The 22545-nt window shown below is 58.3% G+C and overlaps 2 protein-coding genes across 4 annotated transcripts in view; both read left to right on the top strand.

Moving 5' to 3' along the window:
* The first annotated feature begins 950 nt into the window (after positions 1 to 950).
* FXYD2 (FXYD domain containing ion transport regulator 2) lies at positions 951 to 3258 on the top strand. Its single transcript, XM_040534262.1, has 6 exons — positions 951 to 1061; positions 1734 to 1772; positions 1860 to 1934; positions 2701 to 2737; positions 2860 to 2890; positions 3060 to 3258. The coding sequence occupies exons 1-5, from the start codon at positions 968 to 970 to the stop codon at positions 2882 to 2884; spliced, it is 270 nt and encodes an 89-aa protein (XP_040390196.1). The 5' UTR covers positions 951 to 967; the 3' UTR covers positions 2885 to 2890; positions 3060 to 3258.
* Positions 3259 to 9968: 6710 nt separating this feature from the next.
* DSCAML1 (DS cell adhesion molecule like 1) overlaps positions 9969 to 22545 on the top strand; it is a 98731-nt gene continuing 86154 nt past the window's right edge. For 2 of the 3 annotated variants that reach the window (XM_040534171.1, XM_040534173.1), the window contains exons 1-3: positions 9969 to 10159; positions 17899 to 18216; positions 21002 to 21148. In XM_040534171.1, the coding sequence (XP_040390105.1) occupies positions 10117 to 10159; positions 17899 to 18216; positions 21002 to 21148 (508 nt within the window). In that variant the 5' untranslated portion in view covers positions 9969 to 10116. Of the gene's footprint in view, positions 10160 to 17898; positions 18217 to 20736; positions 20827 to 21001; positions 21149 to 22545 lie in introns of those variants that run through there. The other variant, XM_040534172.1, reaches the window with a different exon arrangement.

Here is a 22545-nt window from a genome sequence, read left to right as displayed (position 1 = left end):
AGAAAGGCAGGGCGCAGCTCTGCCCGTCCCCGCGGGGAAGGAGCCGGGCGCAGAGAGCCGGGTCCCTTCCCACGCTGTCCCCCAGTGCCGCCAGCCTGGCTCCTGGGTGGGGGCAGTGGCAGCAACCCCCCGGGCAGCACAGACAGGGCTTTGTGCTCAGGGCTGTCGCAGCTCCCTCGGTGCCGTGCTCCTTTCTGCAGCCAGCAGCACTTTTAACAATGGCCAGAGGCTGGGCGAAGGCAGCGCGTGAGCAGCGAGCCAGCCCCGAGGGACGCGGGCACAGAGCGCCCTTGTCCTGCCTGCTGGGCACTTCCCGCTGGTGAGGCTCTGAGCTGAGCCGTGCCTCGGCTTCGTGGCACCAGGGATGCTCGGATGGCCCCACGTGCACCCTCCTGGGGCCTGGCTTCTCCCCAAGGTGTGGGGACGGGCTGGGGCTGGGGCACTCCTCGCCAAGCAGCCTGGGCGCGTGACTCCTGCATGCCGATTTCGGGAGGAGGGCAAACTGGATCGAGCAGCCTGCTGCCTGCCAGGGGCTGGGGCTGGCCCAGCCGGCGAGGGGTGCAGCATCCTGGCACGGGCATCGCTGTGGTGCAGCCAGGCCACCCGGGATGGCTCGGTGCTGGCTGGGGAGCACTGACCCAGCCGCTGCGGGGACCCGGCACGCCGGGCACGCTGCCCACTTCTCCCCGGCAAAGCTCAGTCCCACCCAACCCTTCCCTCTGCCCCGTGCTGGCTCTCACCTCCGCAGCAGGAGGGCAGCCCGGCTGGCCTGATGCTTGGGAAGCGGGACAGGGCGCGCTGCTCCCCTCCCAGCTGGCACAGGGACACTCCGATCCTGGGCTGGCACCGTGGGCGCACCCCCTGCCTGCCCCCCTCCCCTCCTGGGCCTCCCTCCCCAGGGTGGGCGGGAGCCCTGTGCCTCCCCGCGTGACTGCGATAAACATTACACCGAGGCCGTTAATGTTTAATGAGGTTTGTCTCCCAATTAACGCGCTTCCCCCTGGGTGCCCGCTCCCAGAGCGAGACGCCCGCCGGACGGCACACCGACATGATGGGTGACGGTAAGGCTGCTGGGGGCCATGGGGAGGGCAGCACGCAGCACCCTGCCCAGCCACCCGGCAGGATCGGGCACATCGCAGTGCGAGGAGCAGGGCTGGGCCCTCCTGATTTCAGGGCTGGGGGGGCTATGGCTGAAAATGGGGGGAGATGCGGGGATGGATCCCCAGAGTCCTGCAGGATCGGCTTCCCAGGGGGATTTCTCCGGCCAAAGTGCCCCTCGCAGAGATGTGCCAGCAGGTAAGGCGGCCCACGCGGTGACACGCAGCCTTCAGGAGGATGAGGCTGCTGGTGAGGAGGAAGGCTGCCAGAGAAGGTGGCAGCTTGGGGGCTGCTCTGTGCTCCGGAGAGGTGCCACTGCCCCGTGCAGCCTGGGCAAACAGCGACCGCTTGCCGCTAACCCATCGAGCCAGGTCCCTGAGCACAGCTTCACCCGGAGCTCAGGACCCGTGCACCCTGCAAATGCGTCCTGCGAACGCACGGTGAGCCTCGAGTTCGCTGGGGTGACACCAGGAATCTGGGAATCCTTTTCTGGCTCGGCTGGACCTGGAGGAAATCAGAGCGCTCTTCCTCACAGCCCTCGCTCCTCGTCCTTCCCACCTCACCGCCCCGTCCAGGTGCCCGCTGCGAGCCCGGCCCAGGCTCTGGTTCCCACTGGGCTCTCTCCTCTCTTCCAGAGCAAGCGCCCGAGCAGGGCCTGGACAGGTTCAGCTATGGTAAGTGCGAGCCGGGCGGCCGGGGGCTGCAGCCCACCTCCCACTTCCCCCCTGCGGGCTGACCCCGGCGGCTCTCCTCCCCCCCAGACTATGAGACCATCCGCAATGGGGGGCTGATCTTCGCCGTCGTGGCGTTTGTCATCGGGCTCCTCATCATCCTCAGTAAGTGCCTCGGGAGGGCTGGGTGCCCTCCTGGTGCTGCTCCCCTGCGGGGACCCTCCCTCACCTCCCTCCTCGGGGTGCTGGCCCTGCCCCCCCACGCCAGGGCTGGGGACCCTCCGCAGCCCGATACGCCTGGGAAATTTCCATCGGGGCAGGTTCCCAACAGAAAGCGAGTTGGGAAGGAGACCACATAAATATTTAGAGTTTCTCTGCCAGCGTCAAGGCTTTCAGAGGGAAGGTCAGTAATTAAAAATAGCAGAGAAAACTCTGACATTCCCAGAGTGAGAAACCAGCTTTCCCAGAGCCCTCAGCCCTCGGCAGCTCCCCGGGGGATGTGGTGCCAGGCGTGCGGGGCTCCTGCAAACCGCCCCTGCTGCCTGCATCACCCCCTGCGGGCTTCCAGCAGCGTGCAGGGACATTGCTGAAGAGTTTTGGGGAGAAATATAAAAAAAAACACCTGTGTCTGCAACCACAGGGACAGCTTGGGGAGACGGATGGGCACTCAGGAGAGTGCTCGGGCTTTGCTGGGGAGCACTGGGGGCCAGGAGGCAGCACGTGGGGTCGGCACCCCCCAGCACTGGGCTGTGGGTGCTGTGCAGGAGGCCAGCCCCGGCGTGGAGGCAGAGGGAGAGCCCGCAGGAGGCAGAGCTGGTGGTCCCAGCTGGGGGACAGCCCCGGGAGCAGCACCGCTTCGTGGGGGTTTCGGGGGGGAGCTGGGGCAGGGGCTGCAACCACGAGAGGCCTCAGCTGCTCCTCTTGCCCCCAGGCCAGCGGTTCCACTGCGGAGGGAAGAAGAAGAGGAGGTGGGTATGGTTTTAGGTCAGCCTCATCTCTCCTGCTGGCCGCAGGGGACTTGGCTCACCCTCCCTGCATCTCAGCCACGTCGCCCCGTGTAACGCCTCTTCCCTTGTTTTTTCCTCCGCAGACAAGGAAACGAGGAGGACCTGTAGCTGCAGGTAGGCCGCAGGAGATGCTGCAGGCTGGCAGCCGGGCTCCCCGGGGCTGCCAGGGCTGGGGGTGATGCTGGGAGCCCCACGGGGCTTCGAGGAAATGCCCATGTGGGCATCTGGCTCAGGAGGAGAGGAGCCAGGACGCGCTGTAACCTCCCACTCCCTCCGGTTTCAGAGCTGCCACGATGCCGTGGAAGGAGAGCTTGGTCCGAGGCAGAGCTCTCCTTGCCAAGGGCCACCCCTTGCCCCGCTCCAGTGCCTCCACCATTCCCCTGCTCACCCCGGGCGAGGCCGGGACGCAAATTGCCCTCATGCTTTCCCCTCCGTCAGATCCAGCGAGTGTTTCGTGGCTAATAAAGTTCCAGCTGAGAGAGGTTAAACTTTGTGCCCCAGGCGTTTGAGCCGCCCACTCTCCTGGCCCAGCACCAATGCCTTCCTGCCCTGCGGGCATCTTCCACCACGCGGACCTGGTGCGGGTTCTTCTGGCCCCTCCACACCCCCGTGGCACAGCGCAGCAGGCTCTTGGTTTCCTCGGTTCGTGTCGGGTCCTGCAGAGGGGGGGACGTTCCTGCGCCCGGCCACCTGGGTGGCTTTGACGAAATGTCCCCGTCGTGTGAGTGTGGGCGGTGGGTGCCCAACTCCTGCCCTTCCCCTGGGGTGCCCAGCCCGTGCCACGCAGGCTGTGGGCACACGCGGGCACGAGCTGGGTGCGAGGGGCTCGGGGTGCGCTTGTTCCTCTCGGAGTGCTCGAGCTGGGCACGGGCGGGGGGGGGGGGGGCATTTCTGCCTCCGGATCTTTGGCTCCGCAGCCCAAAACCAAGCAACGTCTCCTGCAGCTGGGTGCTGAGGAGGAGGGAACCCCAGCGCTGTGGGTGCGCTGGGCACGGAGCCCCGCATCTGGCAGCACAAGGCGGACACCTAGCGACGGGCGGTGCGGGGCTGCCGGGGACCGTGCTGCCCCCCCGCGGGGCTGGGGGGCCGCCTCCCGTCGCCGGGCTGGGGGCTTCGTCTGGTGCCCTCCCCGCCAGCACTTTCCCTATTTTATTTTATTTTATTTTATTTTATTTTATTTTATTTTATTTTATTTTATTTTATTTTATTTTAGTGTTTTATTGTGTTTTATTGTATTTTATTGCATTGTTTTATTTTATTTTATATTTTAATTTGTAAATAAAATTAAAATTAAAATCAAAATTTTATTTATTTTATAAAATAAAATAAAATTATATTATTTCATAAAATAAATTTTTATTTAATTTTATTAAATACAATTAATTAATAAATAAATACAATAAATAAAATTTCATTAATAAGTTAAATACGTTATTATTTATTAATTAATATAAATATTAATTATATTATATATCACATATAATATGTTAAAATATAATAATATTTTATTATTTCTTAATTAATAAATAATAAAATTCGTATTAAAATTTATTAATTAATAAATAATATAATGTCGTTTATTATTAATTAATAATTTATTTATTATGAAATAAAATGAAATAATTTTATTTCATTTCATTTCATTTATTTCATTTAATTTCATTCCATTCCATTATTTTATATTATTTTATTTATTTCATTGTATTTATTTTATTATTTATTTTATTATTTTATTGATTTCACTTTATTTTATTATTTTTAATTTACTTTATTTCACTTTGTTTTATTTAATTTTTTTTTTTTTAATTTAGTCCCTGGTGGGTCCAGGGCCCCAGAGGGTTTCAGCACCTATCGCTCCGTGTTCTGCAAAGCCAAACGCCCCCACCCTGCTGGCGGAGGAGAAACTGGCTCACCTGGTTCATTTGGGCTTCAGTCGAGGTCAGACATTGACAGGAAAATAGGATCAGCCGGGGGGGAGGTTATTAGACAAAATCCGTGCAATTTGTATAATCTGAGGTGCTTATTGAACACGGTAAGGAGATTATTTTGAAATATAATTTTGATTTGACACTGACCCACTAATAAAGCTTCGCACAGCTCCAACAGGAGCCGGAGCCCCTCGGGGAGGGGAGCAGCCCCCATTTTATGGCACAGACGAGGCACGAGCCAAGGGCTGGCCCTGCCCGCCCCCTGCTCTGGGGGCACCCTGTGGCTGCGCCCCCCCCCCCCAAAAGAAGGAGCCAAGGGCACAGCATCCAGGGGTGCAGCTGGCGTGGGAGACGGACCCCATCCTCAGGAGGGGTCCTCATGTCCTCCAGGCTCAGGTCACCCCGTTTTCCCCCATGTGCGGCCGTGGGGGGGCTCGGGGACACGCATGCCCTTCAGGGTGTGCGTCCCCTGGCACCAGCCCCCTGGAGAGCCCCGCACGCCAGGTCCCTGCGGCTCGGGGGGGGGGGGGGGGGGGGGTGCAGATTAATGGGAGCGAAAAGCTGTGTCTGGCTCCCTGTGCGGGGGGATCTCTGTCTCGGCACCAGATGGCATTAATAGCATTATTCTGCACGGCTCACCGCTGCCGCACGCGTGCACGCACGCTTGCACAGCCCTTTGCACACCCAGCTGGGGGCTGTGCCAGCGGACACGGAGTGACACGGAGAGCGGTCCCCGGGGAGCTGCTGGCTGCTCTGGGCTTACGTTTGGAGACAAGGCTGTTATCAGAGCAGGATGGAGCTGGGGAACCAGGACCACCAGAAGGGAAGGTATACGATAGGTGGCCTCCCTGTGCCAGGGCAGGTGTCCTGCTGGCAGCTCCGGATCATGGGGTGGGCACACAGACGCGCACAGCCCCCAGGTCAGGGTGTCCGCTCCCCGGCATGCACCTCTGCGGTCCTTCGCTTTGGGCATTGGTGCCAGGAGCTAGGGGAGTGGCGAGGTCACAAGGAAAGGCCACCACGTCCTCGCTCGGCTGCTTTTCTCCCGTCACTGCCCCAGCAAAAGTCTCCTGCTCCCCCCAGGGCTGGGGCAGGGGAGCCGCAGCCCCCATCACGAGGTGCCCACGGGACCAGCCCCAGCCCCAAGGGTCAGCTGGGAGCTGCTGGCCTCGGGAAGGAAGCATTCAGCTTCTTCCCTGAAACAGGCAATCTCGGAGGATTTCTCTCACACCCCCTTGAGCCATTAATCTTCTGAGAGGAAATCTTTTCCGTGACACAAAGGGGATCGGGTAATAATACCGTGGACAGACGGGGTGCCCTTTTCCTCGGGGAAGGTGCCCAGGTGAGAACGGCTGCCCCTGGGCACCAACTGTTCGTCAGCCTCTGGATGGACGGGTACAGGGTAGAGGGGCTCTGACCAGCTCCTTTTGTGCTCAATCCACCGTAAATACGAGGAGGGGAGGCACCAGGACACGACGAGGAGCAGCAGCCAGAGATGCTGGCTGCTCGTCTCGCCCCGCCGGGAGCCTGCCAGCGCTGCTCTGCCATCTCCGCCATGCCAGGGACGCGTTTGGCCTGGGAGGAAACGCGAAGCAAAATGTCTCCTCGTTAGTTAAAACAGGAGAGCAGCAAATGGTGACTAATGGAGCCGAAGAGGAACACTTGACGACGTGGGGAGATGGGGCCGGGCTGGCGGGGAGCCAGCCACATGCCTCCTTCTCCCTTTGTTCGGCTCTCGGAAAAGGCAGCGCATCCATCAATAGCAACGGAGCTGCCAAAGCAGCGGCGCTCCACGGTCTTAAATTATCCTCCCAGGTGAAGTAAATAACATTTCAGCCCCCGTTTCCCTGTTGCACACGCCCCGGAGCAGCGGTTACGAGGAGTCGCCGGTGGCGCCCTGTGCGCTCCGGGCACCCCGGGGTGGGCGCACCGGGGCCGGGCCGGGCCGGGGCTGGGGAGCCCGGGAGCATCCCCACGGGGCCGGGCCCTCCACCTCCGTGCTCGGCCCGGCCGGGACGAGCCTCTCTGCTCTACGACGCTAGGGGGAGGCAGAAGCCAAGCGAGCTGCGGGCAGGAGCCGGGCCGGGCCGGGCCGGGGCAGGGCGCGGGGCCGAGCCCCAGGGGCCGGAGGTCGCGGCGCGGCGGTGCCCGGTGCCTGCTGCTGCGCCCCTGCCCCTAGAGGGGCCCTCGGGACGGGGCCGAAGCTGGGGACTGCAGCTGGATGTGGGTGCTTTGGGGGGGCTGGGAGCACCCTCCTTTGGGCCGCTTTCCCTGACACTCCTCTGAACGCCAGCAGCTTTTTGTTCCTGGGGGAAGAAACGTCCCAAGGAAAGCAGCCGGTGAGCTAACAGGGTGCTGAGCTCTGGGCACCTTGCAATCCCCAGGGCTCCGGGGCACAGGGGATTTGAGAGCTGAGTGTAAATGTGATCCAGACCCACAGTGAAAAAGTTAGAGCCAGAAAAAGCTGCTTGGGCTACAGCTGCTGTGGCAGCATCGCTCCATGTGCTAGGGCAGAGGCAGAAGTGTGTGGGGGAGAGCCCCTGCTGTGCTCTGGGCTGAGCGGGGACCGTCCCTTCTCCTGAAGGGAGGAAATCCGCCAGGGACCAGGACGTGTGTTGCTGTAATTTCCCATGGGTCTTGTGGAGTTTGGGCCAGGTAAGTATTTTTATGGTGTGAGCATTACCTTTAGCTAGCTGTGCAGCTGGGCTTGCTGCTGGCCGTGGCAGGCTGCTTGCTCTCTGTTAGCGGCGTGTGGCTGAGGGGAGTCTGACACGCACGTGTCCCGGTGTGTTGGTGCAGGTCGGAGCAGCCCAAACAATTCCTGAGACGAATTTTATCCCTTCCTGATCCCAGCTGCACAAAGCCCATGACGCTCCCTGCCAGCTGATGGAGTGCTTGGTAGCAGGACAGTGGCTCTCCGGGCTGAGCACTCATGCAAAGGAGATGCACAAAAGCTTCCTGCGAGCGTTCAAATGTGGGAGCTGTGGGAAGTCGAATGTCCCTAAACGGTGGCTGCTGTAAATGGAGCTGGAGTCCCAGGTGTGGGCTCGTAGGAGCCAGCTCCAGGAGGGCCTGGCTGCCTGCCCTGCTGCCAGACCCGCGGGGCTGGTGCAGAGCGCGTCTGGCGCGGGAGGCTGACAAATGGCCTTGGCTGCGCAATCAGTGGAGGAGCACAAGGGCAGGAATGAACAGCACGGGCAGCTCGAGAGCTCGCCGTGGCTCCCCGAGTGTGACCCAGGGCTGGTCGTCTGCCCCGCTCGGCTCTCCTCGTCTCCTCCTGAGCTCCCTCCCATCTTGCAGGCAGGTGCTGCCTTCCCCGGGCGGAAGGGGCTGTAGGCAGGGTGAGGTTAGTGCTCTCGGTGGGGGCTAGGAGTGATGGAAACCCCCTAGGGGTGCTGAATAGCCGGGGGAGCTAACAATGAAGCACTGAGTGCATTCACTCCCCCTGCACGTGTGCCTCAGAGGGAGATCTGTGCGGTCCCATGGGTGCTGTACCAGCGAGCACCCTGCCAGCCCCACACCCCTGCTTCATTTGGTGCTCAGCACCTGGCCACGGTGTGCGGGCAGCAGGAGGCTCTGGCAGTTTTTGTAGCTGGAAGATTCCCGTTAGCAGGCTCGGCTGTGGTGCCATCCTGCAGCAGCTGCTGGGGAGGGAAGGGGCAGATGCTTGGCATGTGGCTGGCACTCCCCAGAGCCTGGGACTTGCTTGTGGCCTTGGGAATGGGCCTGAATATCAATTTCCTTGCGAGGTGTCAGCTAACATCTGCACACGGATGGAGCTGGCTGTTGACACCTCGCTTCCTGGAGGGGTGCGTGGGCGCAGGGTGGGCAGCACCCAGTGCTTCGTCACGCCTGGGGACGCTGGTGGCACGGCCCCAGCTGGGGATGAGCTGGCAGGGGAGGTGCACGGGTAGGAGGGCTGCGCGCGGGGACACCCACGCATGGTGACAGAGCTGCTGAGGCAGCCCAGAACGGCTGTGTAGGGGGTGGTGATGGAGCTCGCAGCACCCAGGAAGGTGAAGCACTGCCTCGGGGGGAGGAGGAGGAGGAGGAGGAAGGGCTGTGGCATCAGGCCAGACCTGCACGGTGTTCTCTCCCACCTCTGCTGTTGACTTCTTGGCACTGAGGTCTGGGCGGGCCTCATCCTGCTCATCAATAAAACAAGGATGTGGAGAGTCTGGCTTTGGGGAGGGGAAGGGGGCTGTGGGATGGGTGTGAGGGAGCCTCAGCCCTCATGGCTTCTGTGTCCCTCCTGTGCAAAATGGCAATGGCCTTCCTGCACAGTGCAAGGGGCACCTCAGTGGCATGGTGAGGTCTTTGGCTATTCCAAAGCACTCCCAGGTAGGAAGGATCCCAGTGAAGTGGTGCAGGTTGGAAATGGCTAAGGAGTTGCTTTTATTCCAGTTGTTTTTACTGAGAGATGATGTTACATTTTCGACTAAATCTAAACCTTTTTTAAAAAAGTGTTTTTTCTCTCATTCTTCTGTTTGAAATCAGCATACTTCAGTCTTTCTGTTTATTTTCCTACAAATTAGGATTGAAAAGGTTGCTTTGGAAAGCAAAGCAAACCCACTATAATCAGTTCAAGAAAAAGCATTCTGAGCTCCTCTAATGGTCCAGACAAGTTGGCTTTGGTTGTGACCAAGACTTGGGGAGTAAGATCCTAGGCTTGAAATAAGCCTTAGATAAACATACCCCAAAGTAAAGCATCAATTTGTGTTTGTTACCCGCTGGCTGGAGTGACGCTTGTGCCGGGAGGTCTGCTGGGCCCTGCGGGGAGCAGCAAGGCGGGGCTGGTGTCACCTCATTTCTGTCCCGGGGCTGCAAAGAAGTTTCCAGGGGGCCCGGGGCGGAGGGGTGCTGCACACCTCGGCTGTCCTGGGCACAGCACTGCGCACGCAGCCTGGAGGAGCAGCTGTGGGGCTAGGACACAGCTCCCCCGAGGGAGCAGCCTCCTTGGCACGGGTGACGTCCGGGTTTGCAGAGGATGGGGAGCGTACCTGGCGCGCTCCAGGCTCGCCTTCCCGGCGCGCGTCCGGCACCAGCCGCCTCCTCTCGACCCCCGTGCGCGCCCCCGGCCCCTGCCGCCAGCCGCGGGGGGGGGCTGAGGAAGGCTGCGAGCGGGCACCCCCCGTGCACGAGGGCCCGGGGGCGAGCGGCGGGGCGCGGGGCGCGGGGGCGGGCAGTGCGCGCAGCCCGGCCCACCCGCCCGACGCCACTCGCCGGGAGGGGGGGGGGAGGAGGAGGAGGAGGAGGAGGAGGAGAGGAGGAGGAGGAGGAGGAGCGGCTGCGAGCTCGGCTCTGGGCATCTCAACCTGGCTGGCAGCGCGGCGGCAGGGAGCGCGGCACGCCGGGGGCACCGCACCGTCCGCAATTGCGCCGCACCCCGGGGCCATAGGTGCTCTTTATGGCATGTGGCTGGTAACTTTTTTCCTGCTCTACTCTTTGCCGAAAGGTACGTGGCGCCCGGCAGCGGGGACGCGGCGGGCTCCCCCCGGTGCCCTGCATCCCCCCCCGGTGCCCAGCACCCCCTCCGTGCGCCCCCACGGGGCTCCGGGGCCACGGGCGCGGCGCCCCCCGCGGAGAGCTCCGGGGGTCCCGGCGGGGGGCTCGGGGTGCCGCCCGCCCCCCGGGGGGCGCAGGGGCTCTCGGAGCCGAGCCCGAGCCCCCAGCGGTGCCGGAGCCCCCCGGGGCGCGGGCTGCCCGCTGCCCCGACGGGACCTGCCGGGGCTTGCGGCGGTACTTTGGAGAGCTTTGTTCTGGTGTCCCCGCTTTTCCGGGACTACTTAGAGCGATATCCTAATCCCATAAGACAGGCTAAACCCAGCGATGCTTTAAAAACCCCATCCTTTCCTCCAGGAGGGCTGTGTGAAGTGCAACCCGGTGGTTCGGTATAAATCAGATCGGGTGGGAAAAAAATAATCATGAAACAAGTGTGTCGAGGAGATGCACACTTAAAGATTAGAGATTAAATTAAAGTTGGAGATTAAGTGAACGCTACCCGAATCTGTGGAGGTAATACTCTAAACCAAGTCTCCGCTACGGATGCTATCAAAAAAGAAAGCCAAGGAGCTGCACGTAACATGCATAGTTAAATCACAGGGCGTTTGTTACAACAATCAATCGATGTTACATAAAGGAACTGCCCGCTTCCAATTCTGTGGGAATTTTTAATTATGTCCCTATAATAAATTACCTCTTTGTGCATCACCCGATCTGCAGATGTAGCGATGAAAGTGCCCACCTTTTGGAAAATTGTGTGCTCAGAGGATATAAGATGACATTTGCCCTAATTATCTTTTTTGACATTTGAGAACAGCAAAGGGGGAATTTTAGGCAACGAGGAAAGAGAAATAAAAGGGAACAGAGCTGGCTCCTTTCATGAGACTTCTCTTGCTGTCTATTGAATTACACATCTATCTTAATGCTAATCCAATGAAAAATATTTACCAAGGTTTAATAGGGCATCCTGTCCAGTGGCATGGCGATGATCAATTATTCCATCAATTATTAATTATGGAATAGCTGCTTTATTAGAGCTGGACTAAAACTGCATTTGGGAGCTTTAACCAAAATCGCTTTTGTTTAGGATCTGCTGAGGTGAACGTGCCAGCGTCTGCTTTGCTTACATTTGCATTTTTACTGTGCTAAAAGGAAAAAAAAAAAAAAACCACCACCACCAAAACCGGAAACAAATAGCCATCGAGGACACCACAGTTCCTCTACCTCCACCCCCAGTAGTCAAAATAATAACGAGCTGCACCAGGTTTATTGGTTTTGCATGTTTTGAGCCCCAGCTTCTTTGGAAAAGGGCTCTCTTCCCACAGAGCTATCTCTTCTGAGAAGAGCATATTAAAAGCCTCCATTAGCACAAGTCCTTGTGGCCTCATTTTCTCTTTTTTGAGAAATAAAATGTATCTTCAGTATTGAGCCGTCTTGGTGATGGAAAGTGTTAAAGTGAAATGGTTCCAAAGAGAGGACAGCAATACAATGGAAGTTTCATTATAATAATAGGATAAAAAAAATGAATTGCTTAATGCACGATAAACCTTTCAGATACTTAATATTTCTGGGCATCGAAGCACAACCTTTTGATATGTTCCTGCTGTAGAACAAGAGCTCGAGTAGAAACTAAAAGCAAATAAACATTTGATCCAGGGGACCACTGAAGTTTAGAAATCTCTGAATGGGCTGCACCTGCTTATTTCTCCCTTGCTCATAAAACAACAACAAAAAAATAGGTGCTTGGCAAGCAAACAAGCAGGGAGTTGAGCAGACAGAAGGTCTGGTGGCGTGAGTGTGAGCAGCCGCACCGAGGAGGAGGGGATGCGAGTGGCGAGCAGTGTGATGAAGAGCACAGTGGTCAAAACTGAGAGGCTTTGAGCTGGGAAAGCATCTCCCTGCATGTTCTTGCTGGGTCTCTCTGCCTGCTGATTTATATTGGCATTATATTTACATTATGTTCCTGTATTGGGTGCAGTGAACTATGCAGCTTGCATTTTTTAATCTCTCCCCATCTCGGCCCCCCAGCGTGGCACAGCGCTCGTTTCTCTGAAATGAAACATGGAAACCTCATTAAATGCGCGGAGGAGAAGGCTGCAGCACTGAGCTCCTCGCCATGCCCGGCGTGCATTTAGCCCGCGGATAGCCAACATTTCCCAGCACAAGGAGCCACGATGGCAACTTGCCCGGAGCCCTTACCTGCACCCGGCGTAGGCTTAGGGCTGCTCCTGCTTTTGGATGAGAAAATCGAAATAGGCAACCCTATATTTCTTGGTGCGTTTGCTCTCCGGAGGAATAGAGACTGCCTCGCTCGGGTTGCGAGTGCCAGGGATGTGCTACCGAGCAGCCCTTGCCGGAGACGGAGGCTGGTTGGGAGCTGCAGGCTTAGGTCTGGGCAGCGATGGCACGGGGCGCGTTCTGCTGCAGCGCCCGCGGTTCTGCCCATATGGTCCGAGGTGGAGGGATGAGGAGCGCTCTGTCCTCGTTTGAAGCAGCTGACGAAGCGAGAGCAAGAATAAAACTGGAAGCGTGTCTTTGTGGCAGGAATCCTTCTGACATGGCAGCATGTGAGTTTTGAGCTGTGCCGTGGATAATATGAAGTCATCTCACACCCAAATAAGCAGACTGCTAATGAGCGCGACTTCCTAGGAGGGCATGAGGGAGGAAGGTGTTTGGATGTCGCAGCAGCTACAAAGCGTGCTTTAATGGGAAGCGTTTGCAGTGGCTGGTTCGGGTCCAGAATGTTTCTTGTCTTTGAAATCTAAATTATAGCCAGCTACATATTTTTGTGTTGTAATTCTGTGAGTTACCCTTTCCCTGCTTGGAGATCCTTTAGGAATAAACCTGAAGGCATACGATCTGCATATTGCCATCATCACCTGCTAGCAGAGCTGTACCAAATATTTTGGAAATCCATTTCCTGACTTTTGCTAGCAGCAGCTGCCTCTTGGAAAGGCTGTTGGGTTTCATTTCCGTGGGAGAAAAGGGAGCAAGCACAACTTAAAGGGGAAGGGATGAGGTGTGTGAGCTCCCTTTCACCGCTTGGTTTTACTGACCCATTTCCCACATCTCTCCCTCTCCTGTCACCCACGGGGCAAAAATCCTTGTCTATGCTTTTTAGAGTGAGTGTGCAAGCTGTGGTTTGCTGGAGTCCTGAGCTGGTGGCTCTGGAGGAAGGCCAGCAGCAGGTGTGCGTGGCCTCTGGTGCATCCCCTGTCCTGCCCGGTGTGCCTGCCCGGCCTCCCTGCTGGCACCGTGCTGTGACCCACCTGGGCCACGTCCCTGCTGTCCCCTCGGGACCTGGACTCTGTATTCAGCATGGATGCGGCTGCTGCCTGTGGTCCCTGGGTTGTTCCCCACCTCCTGGAGGAGCTGAGGGAGGCTGAAGGGAGCTGGCGCAGAGCTGGGGACGCGTCCGGCCCCGCGGGGATGGGGTGGTGCCACCGGTGCTTTCAGGCAGCTGAAGCAGGAGGTGACCCCAGCACCACGTTCCTGGGGCCAAGCAAATCAGCGGGGAGCGCTGCTTTTCCACGCAAGGGTTACAGCCTCTGCCTGGGTGCTGCTGTAATAGCTGGAGGTGGTTCAGGCCTTCATTTCCATGCAGATGCATTAAGGAGCAGGCAGCAGCACTCCAAGCCCTTCCCTGCGGAGGACCGGAGGCTGGGCTCTCCTCGCTCCATCTTCCCCCCCCAGAGGAGGAGGCTGCGAGCTCCGAGGCTACCCCGGGGTGGGATTTGCTCTGGGGCTGGAGTGCCAGGGCTGGGGAAGGTGCTCGGGTCGCTGCCCACGGGGTGCTGGGCTCCTGCTGAGCCCCCCGGGCCGTGCTGGGCATTTTAGGGGCGCTGCTCCCACCCCCAGCGGGGGTCCCTGGGGAGGCTGCACGGACGGGGGCACGGCTTCATCCCTTGGGGCTGGAAAGGTGCTGCCATGGGGTGACATCCGTGTGGGAAAGCTGTGCTGCTGGCGGGGGGGTGCGCTTGGGCTCTGCTGGGTGTCGGAGAGCTTGAAGGGCACCAGTGTGTGCTCGTCCCCTCGCCCCACTGCTCCTCTCCCTGGCCCTTCCGTGGTGCCCCAAGCTGTCACTTCTTGCTGCCAGCTCCAAGGTCACTCCCTTCGTTAGCAGAAAGGTTATTAAAGCCTCCTGAAGATGAGGGCTTGATGGAAGCTTGTTTCAGGGAAGGCCAAAAGCTGCCCCAGCACTACAGGTGTGCAGGCAGTGTCTGATGGAATTGCTGCCCAAGCCCCCAGCAGCGGGGAGGAAAAGCTACGACTTGCCACCTACCTGTAATTCCCACCCCGCTGTGTGTGCCAGGCTTCAGTTCACCTTCCCCTTGAGCAGGGCAGGTGTCAACCACCCTTAATGAGGATAATAAACGAGTGGCGAGGTGGTGATTAGCCCGCAGTTCTTCACAGCCTCCCTGCAGCCCATCGCAGCTAGGGGCTGGAGAAGCCCCAGAGCCTCGTGGGGTCCCTTTGGCTGCCGCTGGGCTGCCTGAGCACAGGAGGGACGTCTTGGGCTAGGTGCTGCTGGGAGGATAAAGAGAACTGGAGTCTAGCACCTGCCCTCCCTGTGGTGCTGCCAACCTTCCCTGTGAATGATGGCAATGTGCTCGGACGTGGCAAACGGTCGAGCCTCAAGTGGTCACTCATAAAGAAGCCCTTGAGCAATCACTGGTGTCTGTATCAGCCAAGCTGGACTGCCTGTGCCCAGAGAATTGCACGTGCACCCTTGAAATGCATCCTGTTGAGCCTTTTCCCATCTCTGCGGGGCTTCCATCCAGTTACCGATGTGCAAAGACCTTGTTTAGCTCTGAGAAGCTGGGTTTGGGGATGGCTGAGGGGTCCTGAATGCTAACACAGGTGATGTATGTGCATCGAGGGCAGGAAAAAAATGCTTCCTACTTCAGGAGAAACATCTCTAATTGCACTCACGTGCAGCTGGTTGTTGTCTGAGAAGTCCTAAATCCACTTGGTGACAAAAGGACAAGCTCTTCTGTGAGGTTTGGGGGTGAGGAAGGGTTGCATGGCTGGGCTCTCATCTGGGATGGCATTTCTGCACTTCTGCAGCCCGTGCTGCCTCTCACGCAGGGCTCACACCTACATCTCAGCTGCCTCTTGCGAGGTACGTGACTTGCTGACGAACCCCGGGGTCAATTTATGGTCGCTCTGCCTTAGCCACTCGTTAGAGTAAATGAGCGCCTTCGGTACAGCACATCGCTCTGCAGAGCTGTGAGCGGCCGTGCTTCTGCTAGTTCTGGAGTTTGGAAAGTCCAGCCATCAAGACTAGTAAATATTCCTAAGGGATGATAGCAAAATGACTTGCTTCTCCCAGCTCAGAAAGAGATATTAATATTTCAATACCTCTAGGTTGCAATTTAGTACAATTTAAGAAGATTGCACTTCGATAACTTAAAATACCTGCCTTTCAGAGCAAGCCAGACAGTGTCCGGCTACGTGGTGGGCTTTGTGCAGATCTGCCTCACCAGCAGCCTGGGCTGTGGTGTTTGGTGCTGCGTGCCTGCCTCGCTGCAATTCCCCCAGCAGAAACCATCGCATGTGGAGTCCTCCGTAGCTGCCTCTGCTCAGGCTCCTGTGAATTAATGCCCTCAATATTTAGGTTAGGGTCAGCACATCTGACCAGATGTGAGCAGTGATTTCTGGTTTAAAAATACTGCGGTGCTATTTCTAAATATTTAATCTCTCGGTGATTTGGAGACAGTTTTATGAAACATGGAATTAGGATGGTGCTCAATGCTAAATGGTAAAGGAGATTATCTGGATTTAACTCTATGCGTCTGTCACATAACTATTGCCAATCCCATAACTTCCATTTTCTATTAAAAATCCCTTTCCCCCTTTGACCTGAAAAAGCTTCATGGCTAAGCTGAATTTCTGTTTATGAGGTATTTTTCCACTCTTGTCCCCCCCTACCTCCAAGCCCCCCGGTGGGTGCCTGGTGAGAGGTTTCCCTGTCGGGGGGCGGCTGCTCTCCCATTGCTGCTCCAGGACGGACCCCAGGACCCGTCTGGAGGTGTGGGCAAGGGGTGCAGGATGGGTGCACAGCATGCTCCGTGTGCTTGGACCCCTGTGCTCAGCTCGGGCGGTGGGCACTGCCATGACCAGCCTATAAATGTGTTGTTTTGAGTGCGGTGCTGGTGCTGGACCTCGCCTCTTGCTGGTCCCTTACATCCATGGCTTGCGGGCCGCTCTGGCTGCGGTGTCCTTGGTGCGGGACCATCAGGCTCCGAGCAGGCAAAGGAGGAAATTTGGTCACTTTGGGTGATGGTTTGGTGCTGAGTACACAGAGAGCAAGACATGGAGTCTCTCACCTCTGGTTTAGTGGTGATGAAAGGCACGTGGACATCAGTGCATGGCAGGACGGGGGCTGTGTGCAGGAAGGGCCGAGGGGCTGTGGTGCCCATGGCCTGGTGGAGAATGGTACTGAGCACACTGGGGACACAACAGGAGAGGGGTGTGCTCGCTGATCCCGCCTGAGGAAAACAAAACTCTTTTCTGTGGATGTGGGCAGCTTGGTGCTGTGGCCAACAGCACCTCCAGAGCCTTTCCTTGCCCAGCAGCTGCGCTGCGCTGCCGCGGAGGCATGGCCGCGAGGATGTTCATGCAAGGAGACTCTTCCCTTCTCCCCCCTGCTCCTGTTCCCTCCTCCCCAAGTTAAGGAATCGAGGTCAGGGAGGGTCCCCGGTGGCTCGTTGGGAGCCAGCAGCGTGGTGTTATTTGCGTGTTGGCTCCGCGGCACCACGAGCGGTGCTCTCAGCCAGAGCTATTAATACACCCGCCGAGGGCCGCTTTCTATATCCGTGTCCTGCCGCCCACGCGGAAAAGTGTGGCTAAAAAAAGAAAAAAACGAGCAAAGTGACTGGGGGCTGCCTCATCCGTATTTATAGGAGCCTTTGCTTGCTGTGGTGGAGAAGGGGAGCTCGTGGTCCTGGAGTGGGAAGGGGAGACAGGAGAAGCGGGGTGCAGAGGTCTCCTCCCTGCTTCCCTGCAGCCATCCAAGTGCCCTGGGAAGCTTCTGGGCACCCAGGTGGCTGTGAGCTCCTCTAGGATGGCGGGGCTGAAAGCTCAGGCTGAGGCCGGGCTCCCCGCTCTGACCCCAGGAGAGGACAGCAAGGCCGAAGGCAGATTTCCTGCTCCTCTCCTGGGGCTGCTGCAGCACCTGGAGGAGCGGGGGGCTAGCAGCAAACCTTCCTGCCCGGCTTGGGAGAGGCTCAGATGGGGCTCACCAACATCCCAGCGCCTTCCCTGCAGAGCTGCCTGCAGGAGGCAGGTGCCCCTGGGTGTCCTCAGCCCTGTGGGTGCTGAGGCACGATGTGACCGTGTGCTCAGGGCCACCAGTGCATGCACAGCCCCAGCTGGGGCCGCACATCTGGCTGGGGGCACCCATGCGTGGAGGCGTCCTCACGCTGTGCCTTCTCCCCACCGGGGGGGCGTCCTGGCACCCCCTTGTGCGTGCACAGCCCCTAGCTGTCCTGGTTAGGCACTCGTGGTCCATGATCCGTGCTGCCAGCAAGAGCGCTGGCCTGTGAAGGTGGCCTTTATGCTTCCAGCTCGTGCACCGATGTCCCTGCGCTCCCTCCTTCTGCTCTGCCGTGCGTCGGGGCTGGGCTCGGGGCAGCTGCCCCGGTGGGGAGAGTTATCTGTAATAACCCACGGCCTCTGCTTCCTCCGCAGCTCTCACTGAAGATGTTGGAACCAGCCTCTACTTTGTGAACGACTCCATCCAGCAGGTCACCTTCTCCAGCACTGTGGGGGTGGTGATCCCCTGCCCGGCCGCGGGGTCACCCAGCGCCGTCCTTCGGTGGTACCTGGCCACAGGCGACGACATCTACGATGTGCCCCACATCCGGCACGTCCATGCCAATGGGACTTTGCAGCTCTACCCCTTCTCGCCATCAGCCTTCAACAGCTTCATCCACGACAACGACTACTTCTGCACCGCGGAGAACTCGGCTGGCAAAATCAGGAGCCCAAACATCCGTGTTAAAGCAGGTAGGAGCTTGGGGTTTTTGGGATTTTGATGAGGTGCTGCCTTCTGTCTGGTCTCCTGTGCTGTGTACCCGGTGTGGGGCGGTGATGCCGTGACAGCGAGCTGGTGCTGTGCCTGGAGGAGTGCTGAGCCAGGGCTGTGCCTGCTGCTGCAAGGGGAGTGATCGGGAGCAGAAGGGGCCGGGTGTGGGACAGATGGAGGCAGCCCGAGATGTGTTTGCCAAACAGCATCCTGCCCCTGATAAGAGCAAGTTCTGCAGCTCAGGTCTGCTGCCAGCTGTGGAGTGAGCTGCAGGGCCACGGTGCGGGGCTTGGGTGCCTCCAGCAAGTGCCTGGGGCAGTGGTGCTGCAGGAGAGGTCACCCCCCCGTGAATCAGCACTGTCACATCCAGCCACAAACAGGGTGTCCACGGCTGGGGGAGGACCTGGGCTACATCTGCTTGGAGCACAGAGCCCCCCCTGCGCCCCACGGCCCCTCTCAAACCTGCCTGCTCCCATTGCTGCATCCAGCCCAAGCATGCCAAGGCCTATTAAGCAAAGAAAAAAGGAGGAATATGGCAAAGAGCTGCTTCCAGAAGCCATTATAGTAAATTATTGACCAGGCTGAGGAGGGCTAATAGCCCAGGAATGGCTTCATTATGTAACCTATTAAAAGTGGGGCTAGCAGAGGGAACATGACAGAAGTGACTACAGGGTTTTTTATTTTAATACCTTGTACTGCAGAGTAAATTGGTATTAACCCCCCTCCCCAGAGTGAATTATTTACCAACATTATCAGGTTACCTATAAACCACAGCGGAGCGGAGGAGGGACAGCAAATGGTGAGGGTGTAATAAATGTGGACGTGCAGCAGGGAGCTGCTGCCCTCCTTGTGCCGGGGCTTTGTGAGGATCCCTCGATCCCTGGGGACCACGGGGTGGGTGTCTCATGGGGCACCCAGCCTGGGGCTGGCAGCGTGGGGTGAAACATGGTGCGGGGTGAGCACGGCCTGGCTGCCTGCCTGGGGGCAGCTTGTGCCTCTGAGGTCCTGGAGCTGGTGAGCCTGGGCTCGAATTTGCTAAAACCGGGGAGTTTCTGCAAATTTGCCTGGCAGGGAGTGAAAGGGGGTGCTGTGGTTGTGCAGGGCTCACACATGAGGATGCTCTGGAGGTGCTGCAGGGGACACATTTTGCCCCTGCTCCTCGCCTGCCCTCCTCAGCTCAAGGCAGTGCTCAGCCTCCGCTGCTCTTCCCCATGCTGAGGGATTTTTTGGGATCACGGCAGGCTGGTGGCAGGGCTCAGTCCTGGCTTAATGCCCCCCTGTGAGCAGGCCTTCAGCTGGCAGCCTGTCCGTCTGTGCCCCATTAGCAGGTGCAATTAGCAGGCACAATTAGCAGGCACTTCACAGCGGGGCCACGTGCGGGGCGCTGGGGCCACCAGGACAGCCCGGCTGTGGTGGTTCCCGGTGCTTGGGCTTTATCCTGGTTGGAAATGGCTGCGAGACGTCCCCCTGCTTCTGCATCCACCCAGTCTCTTGTGTCCCCGTTGCTCTCCCCTGCTTTGTGATGGCCATGCAAGTAAAACCAATTAAAGCTGTATGAAGAAAGCAAATAAAACCCAATTGAAAACATGAGGAATTGGAAAAGTCTCAAAGCCTTGGAAAACCTGGTAGCGAGTGCATGGAGTAAATCTCTCTAGCCAGTGGGAAGCTTTCAGTGTGCTAGTGGTGGCTTTAATTCACCCCTGGGAGCGAGAGGCTCGGCAGCAGCAGGGGAAGCCGGGGCTGGCTCAGCATGGAGCAGGGTTTGGGGATGCTGGGGGCAGCTGAGGGGCTGGGTGCAAGGGGCAGCAGCCGGGCTGGATGGTCCTCGTGCTCCCTGCTGGCCTTTAAAGCCCGTGAATAAGCCTCGGCTCCATGTGATTAAGGAAGCTTTTGCTACCTAATCTGCTTCAGTGCTGGTGTCCCTTTGTGTGGGCTTCTCCCCTGCAGCCCCAGCTCGCTGCCTCCCCTCTGGGGCACCCAGTAAATAGCAGGGGAGCTGGGGGGTGGCACATGTGGGGCATCTCCTGCAGCTGGCCATTTATTGCTTTATGGCTGTCACCTCCCTGCCAGCTGGCGTGTGGCACCGGCAGGAGGTGTCACCCATCACCCCAAGGAGACGGGGTGGAAATCGCAGCACCCCTCAGTGCTTGCTTGTTGGGGTAGGGTGCATTGCCAAGGGGTGCTTTCCGCTCGGGGTAAACATCTTATTTTTGTGACCTTTGGAGTTTTTTTCTGAAGAGATTTGTCTGCTGTTTTTGTTCTGGCCGTGGGGTGTCATTAAATGAAGGAAATGGCTGTCCCCAGGTGGAAGCTGTCCCCAGGTGGAAGCACCTGCACCCCTGCATTTGCATCCTTGGAGTTTCTGTTGCCTGCCTTTGTTCCTGGGCAGGGCGATGGTTCCTGGGCACAGCGATGTCTCATTTGTGCTGACGAGGCTGGGGCAGACGCAGCTGCCCTAATGAGAGCTGCAGGAGGGCTTGGCACTGGGGAGCACTCTGCTACTGGGTTGTGCATCAGCCCGAGGGACGGGGCAGCTCACAGGCACCCCGTGACAAGGACAAGGCTCACAGCACCCCGTGGGGACTGGGAAGGTGAGCAGCAGTGTTACCTTGTGCTGCCTCTGCTTCTGTGTGGGCCAAGTGTTGTGGATGGAAGCAGTTTATGGCTGGGTGGGTTTGTTTGTTTGGGAGATGTGGGATTAAAGCGAAAGGAAGCGTGCTTGCTTCCAGCACCGTCACGCCACCAACCATCTGCTCTTCTCCGCAGTTTTCAGGGAGCCGTACACCGTTCGGGTGGAGGACCAAAGGTCGATGCGTGGAAACGTGGCTGTTTTCAAGTGCCTCATCCCCTCTTCAGTGCAGGAATACGTTAGTGTTGTGTCCTGGGAGAAAGACACCGTTTCTATCATCCCAGGTAAGAGAGGCGCTGCTCTGAAAACACCATGTGCTCTTGGAACATTTTGGCCTGCTCTGCCATGTCGGGCTGAGTGTCGCGGAGAATGTTTTTGTGGTTTATCGTCTCTGCTGCCAAAGCCAAGGTTTTGTTGCTGAACATGTTGGGGCTTCGTACTGGAGAAGCCTGGTGGTGCTGCGTTCGGGGTCCGTGGTGCTGCGGCTGTGCTCTGAGCATCGCTGTGCTCGCGGGTGTCTGGTGTAAGCGTGGCAGTGTGTGTCCTGTCCTCGTGTCCCCCACGTGCCTGTGCACCAGCTCACCTCGGTGGCGGTGTGGCACCTGGGGCTGGGGCAACAGCGCTTGCCCGTGCTGTCCCTGTCCTGACCCGCAGCCAGCTGGCTTTCCCTGCCGTCGGTGGCACACAAGTCAATACTCCAGCCTTCCTCGTGTGTTTTCACAACGGCTTCAGCCATGGGAAGGGGAACTCTGTTAAAGGCATCGTGTGCCTCCGTGTTGGCACGGGAAGCCACTTGGCTACCATGGCTGGATGTGTCCCACCCAGCACCAACGCTGCTGTTGTGGTTTGTGGGTCGGGGCCACAGGAGGGACAGCAGCGCCTGTGTTTTTGCAGGGATTTTGCAACCCTTGGGTAGTTCCCTGCAATTTTTGGCATGTACTGAACACCCTGCGTCCCGGCGAGAGCAGAGAGCCTCTAAAAGCAGAGTCTTGCCCCAGCGGGTCCCCTGGGTGGGACATGACCTGGGCGCCTTGGTGTGGCCAAGCAGGAGGGGAAAGGAGCAGGGGACATGGGTGTGCTGTGCTCCTGGTGTGCTGGGTCCTGCCGGGCTCGTCACAGGCTGGGAAGCAGCACGGGGATACGGGCAGGTGCTGAGCACTGCGTGGAGCCACCAGCGTCCCCATGTACCGGGGTGACCTCTTGGCTCCCTCCCTGGCTGTATTGATGGCAGCGCTGGCTGCCCTGCGCAGCGTGTGTAAGCTATAGCAAAGCAATCGATGCTGCTTTCCCCAGGGGATCCAGAAAGAATTAAAGGATTTTGCCCAGAGTGAGTGCTCAGTGCTTGATATTTGCTCATAGGTCAGTAAGTCCCGATGCTCCTCTGGGGCTGGGCATCGCCACGCTGGCCACGCGGTGGGGATGTGCCCAGGGGCAGGCACCGGGGGGTGGCAGCTGGGGGGACAGCCTGGTGCCAGCCGCTGACCATGCAGGGGAGGGGATTTGCTTTAATCCGCCTTGCAGGGATGTTTCCTAAGGAGCTTAAGGAGCAAAGTGCTTCACCTGGAGGGGGACGAGCTTCCTGAGGGCTGCGGTGGCTCTCGCTGGTGGCGGCCCCTCGGGGCGCAGCTGACCTGCTGGCTCAGCGCTGGCCGCTCCTCCTGCTGCGGGGCTCTGGGGGGTC

The sequence above is a fragment of the Cygnus olor genome, chromosome 22 (assembly GCF_009769625.2).
Source record: "Cygnus olor isolate bCygOlo1 chromosome 22, bCygOlo1.pri.v2, whole genome shotgun sequence".
Classification (NCBI taxonomy): domain Eukaryota; kingdom Metazoa; phylum Chordata; class Aves; order Anseriformes; family Anatidae; genus Cygnus; species Cygnus olor.
The sequence above is the reverse complement of the archived record's forward strand: the minus strand, read 5'-3'. Positions and strand labels throughout refer to the sequence as shown.

What these genes read in the sequence shown, in the direction of transcription:
- FXYD2 (XM_040534262.1), top strand. Translation starts at nt 968, where the DNA reads ATGAGGTTTGTCTCCCAATTAACGCGCTTCCCCCTGGGTGCCCGCTCC. An exon ending in CCTGGACAGGTTCAGCTATG is followed by an intron (nt 1,773 to 1,859) that starts GTAAGTGCGAGC and finishes CCTCCCCCCCAG; the next exon opens with ACTATGAGACCATCCGCAAT. An exon ending in GGAGGGAAGAAGAAGAGGAG is followed by an intron (nt 2,738 to 2,859) that starts GTGGGTATGGTT and finishes TTTCCTCCGCAG; the next exon opens with ACAAGGAAACGAGGAGGACC.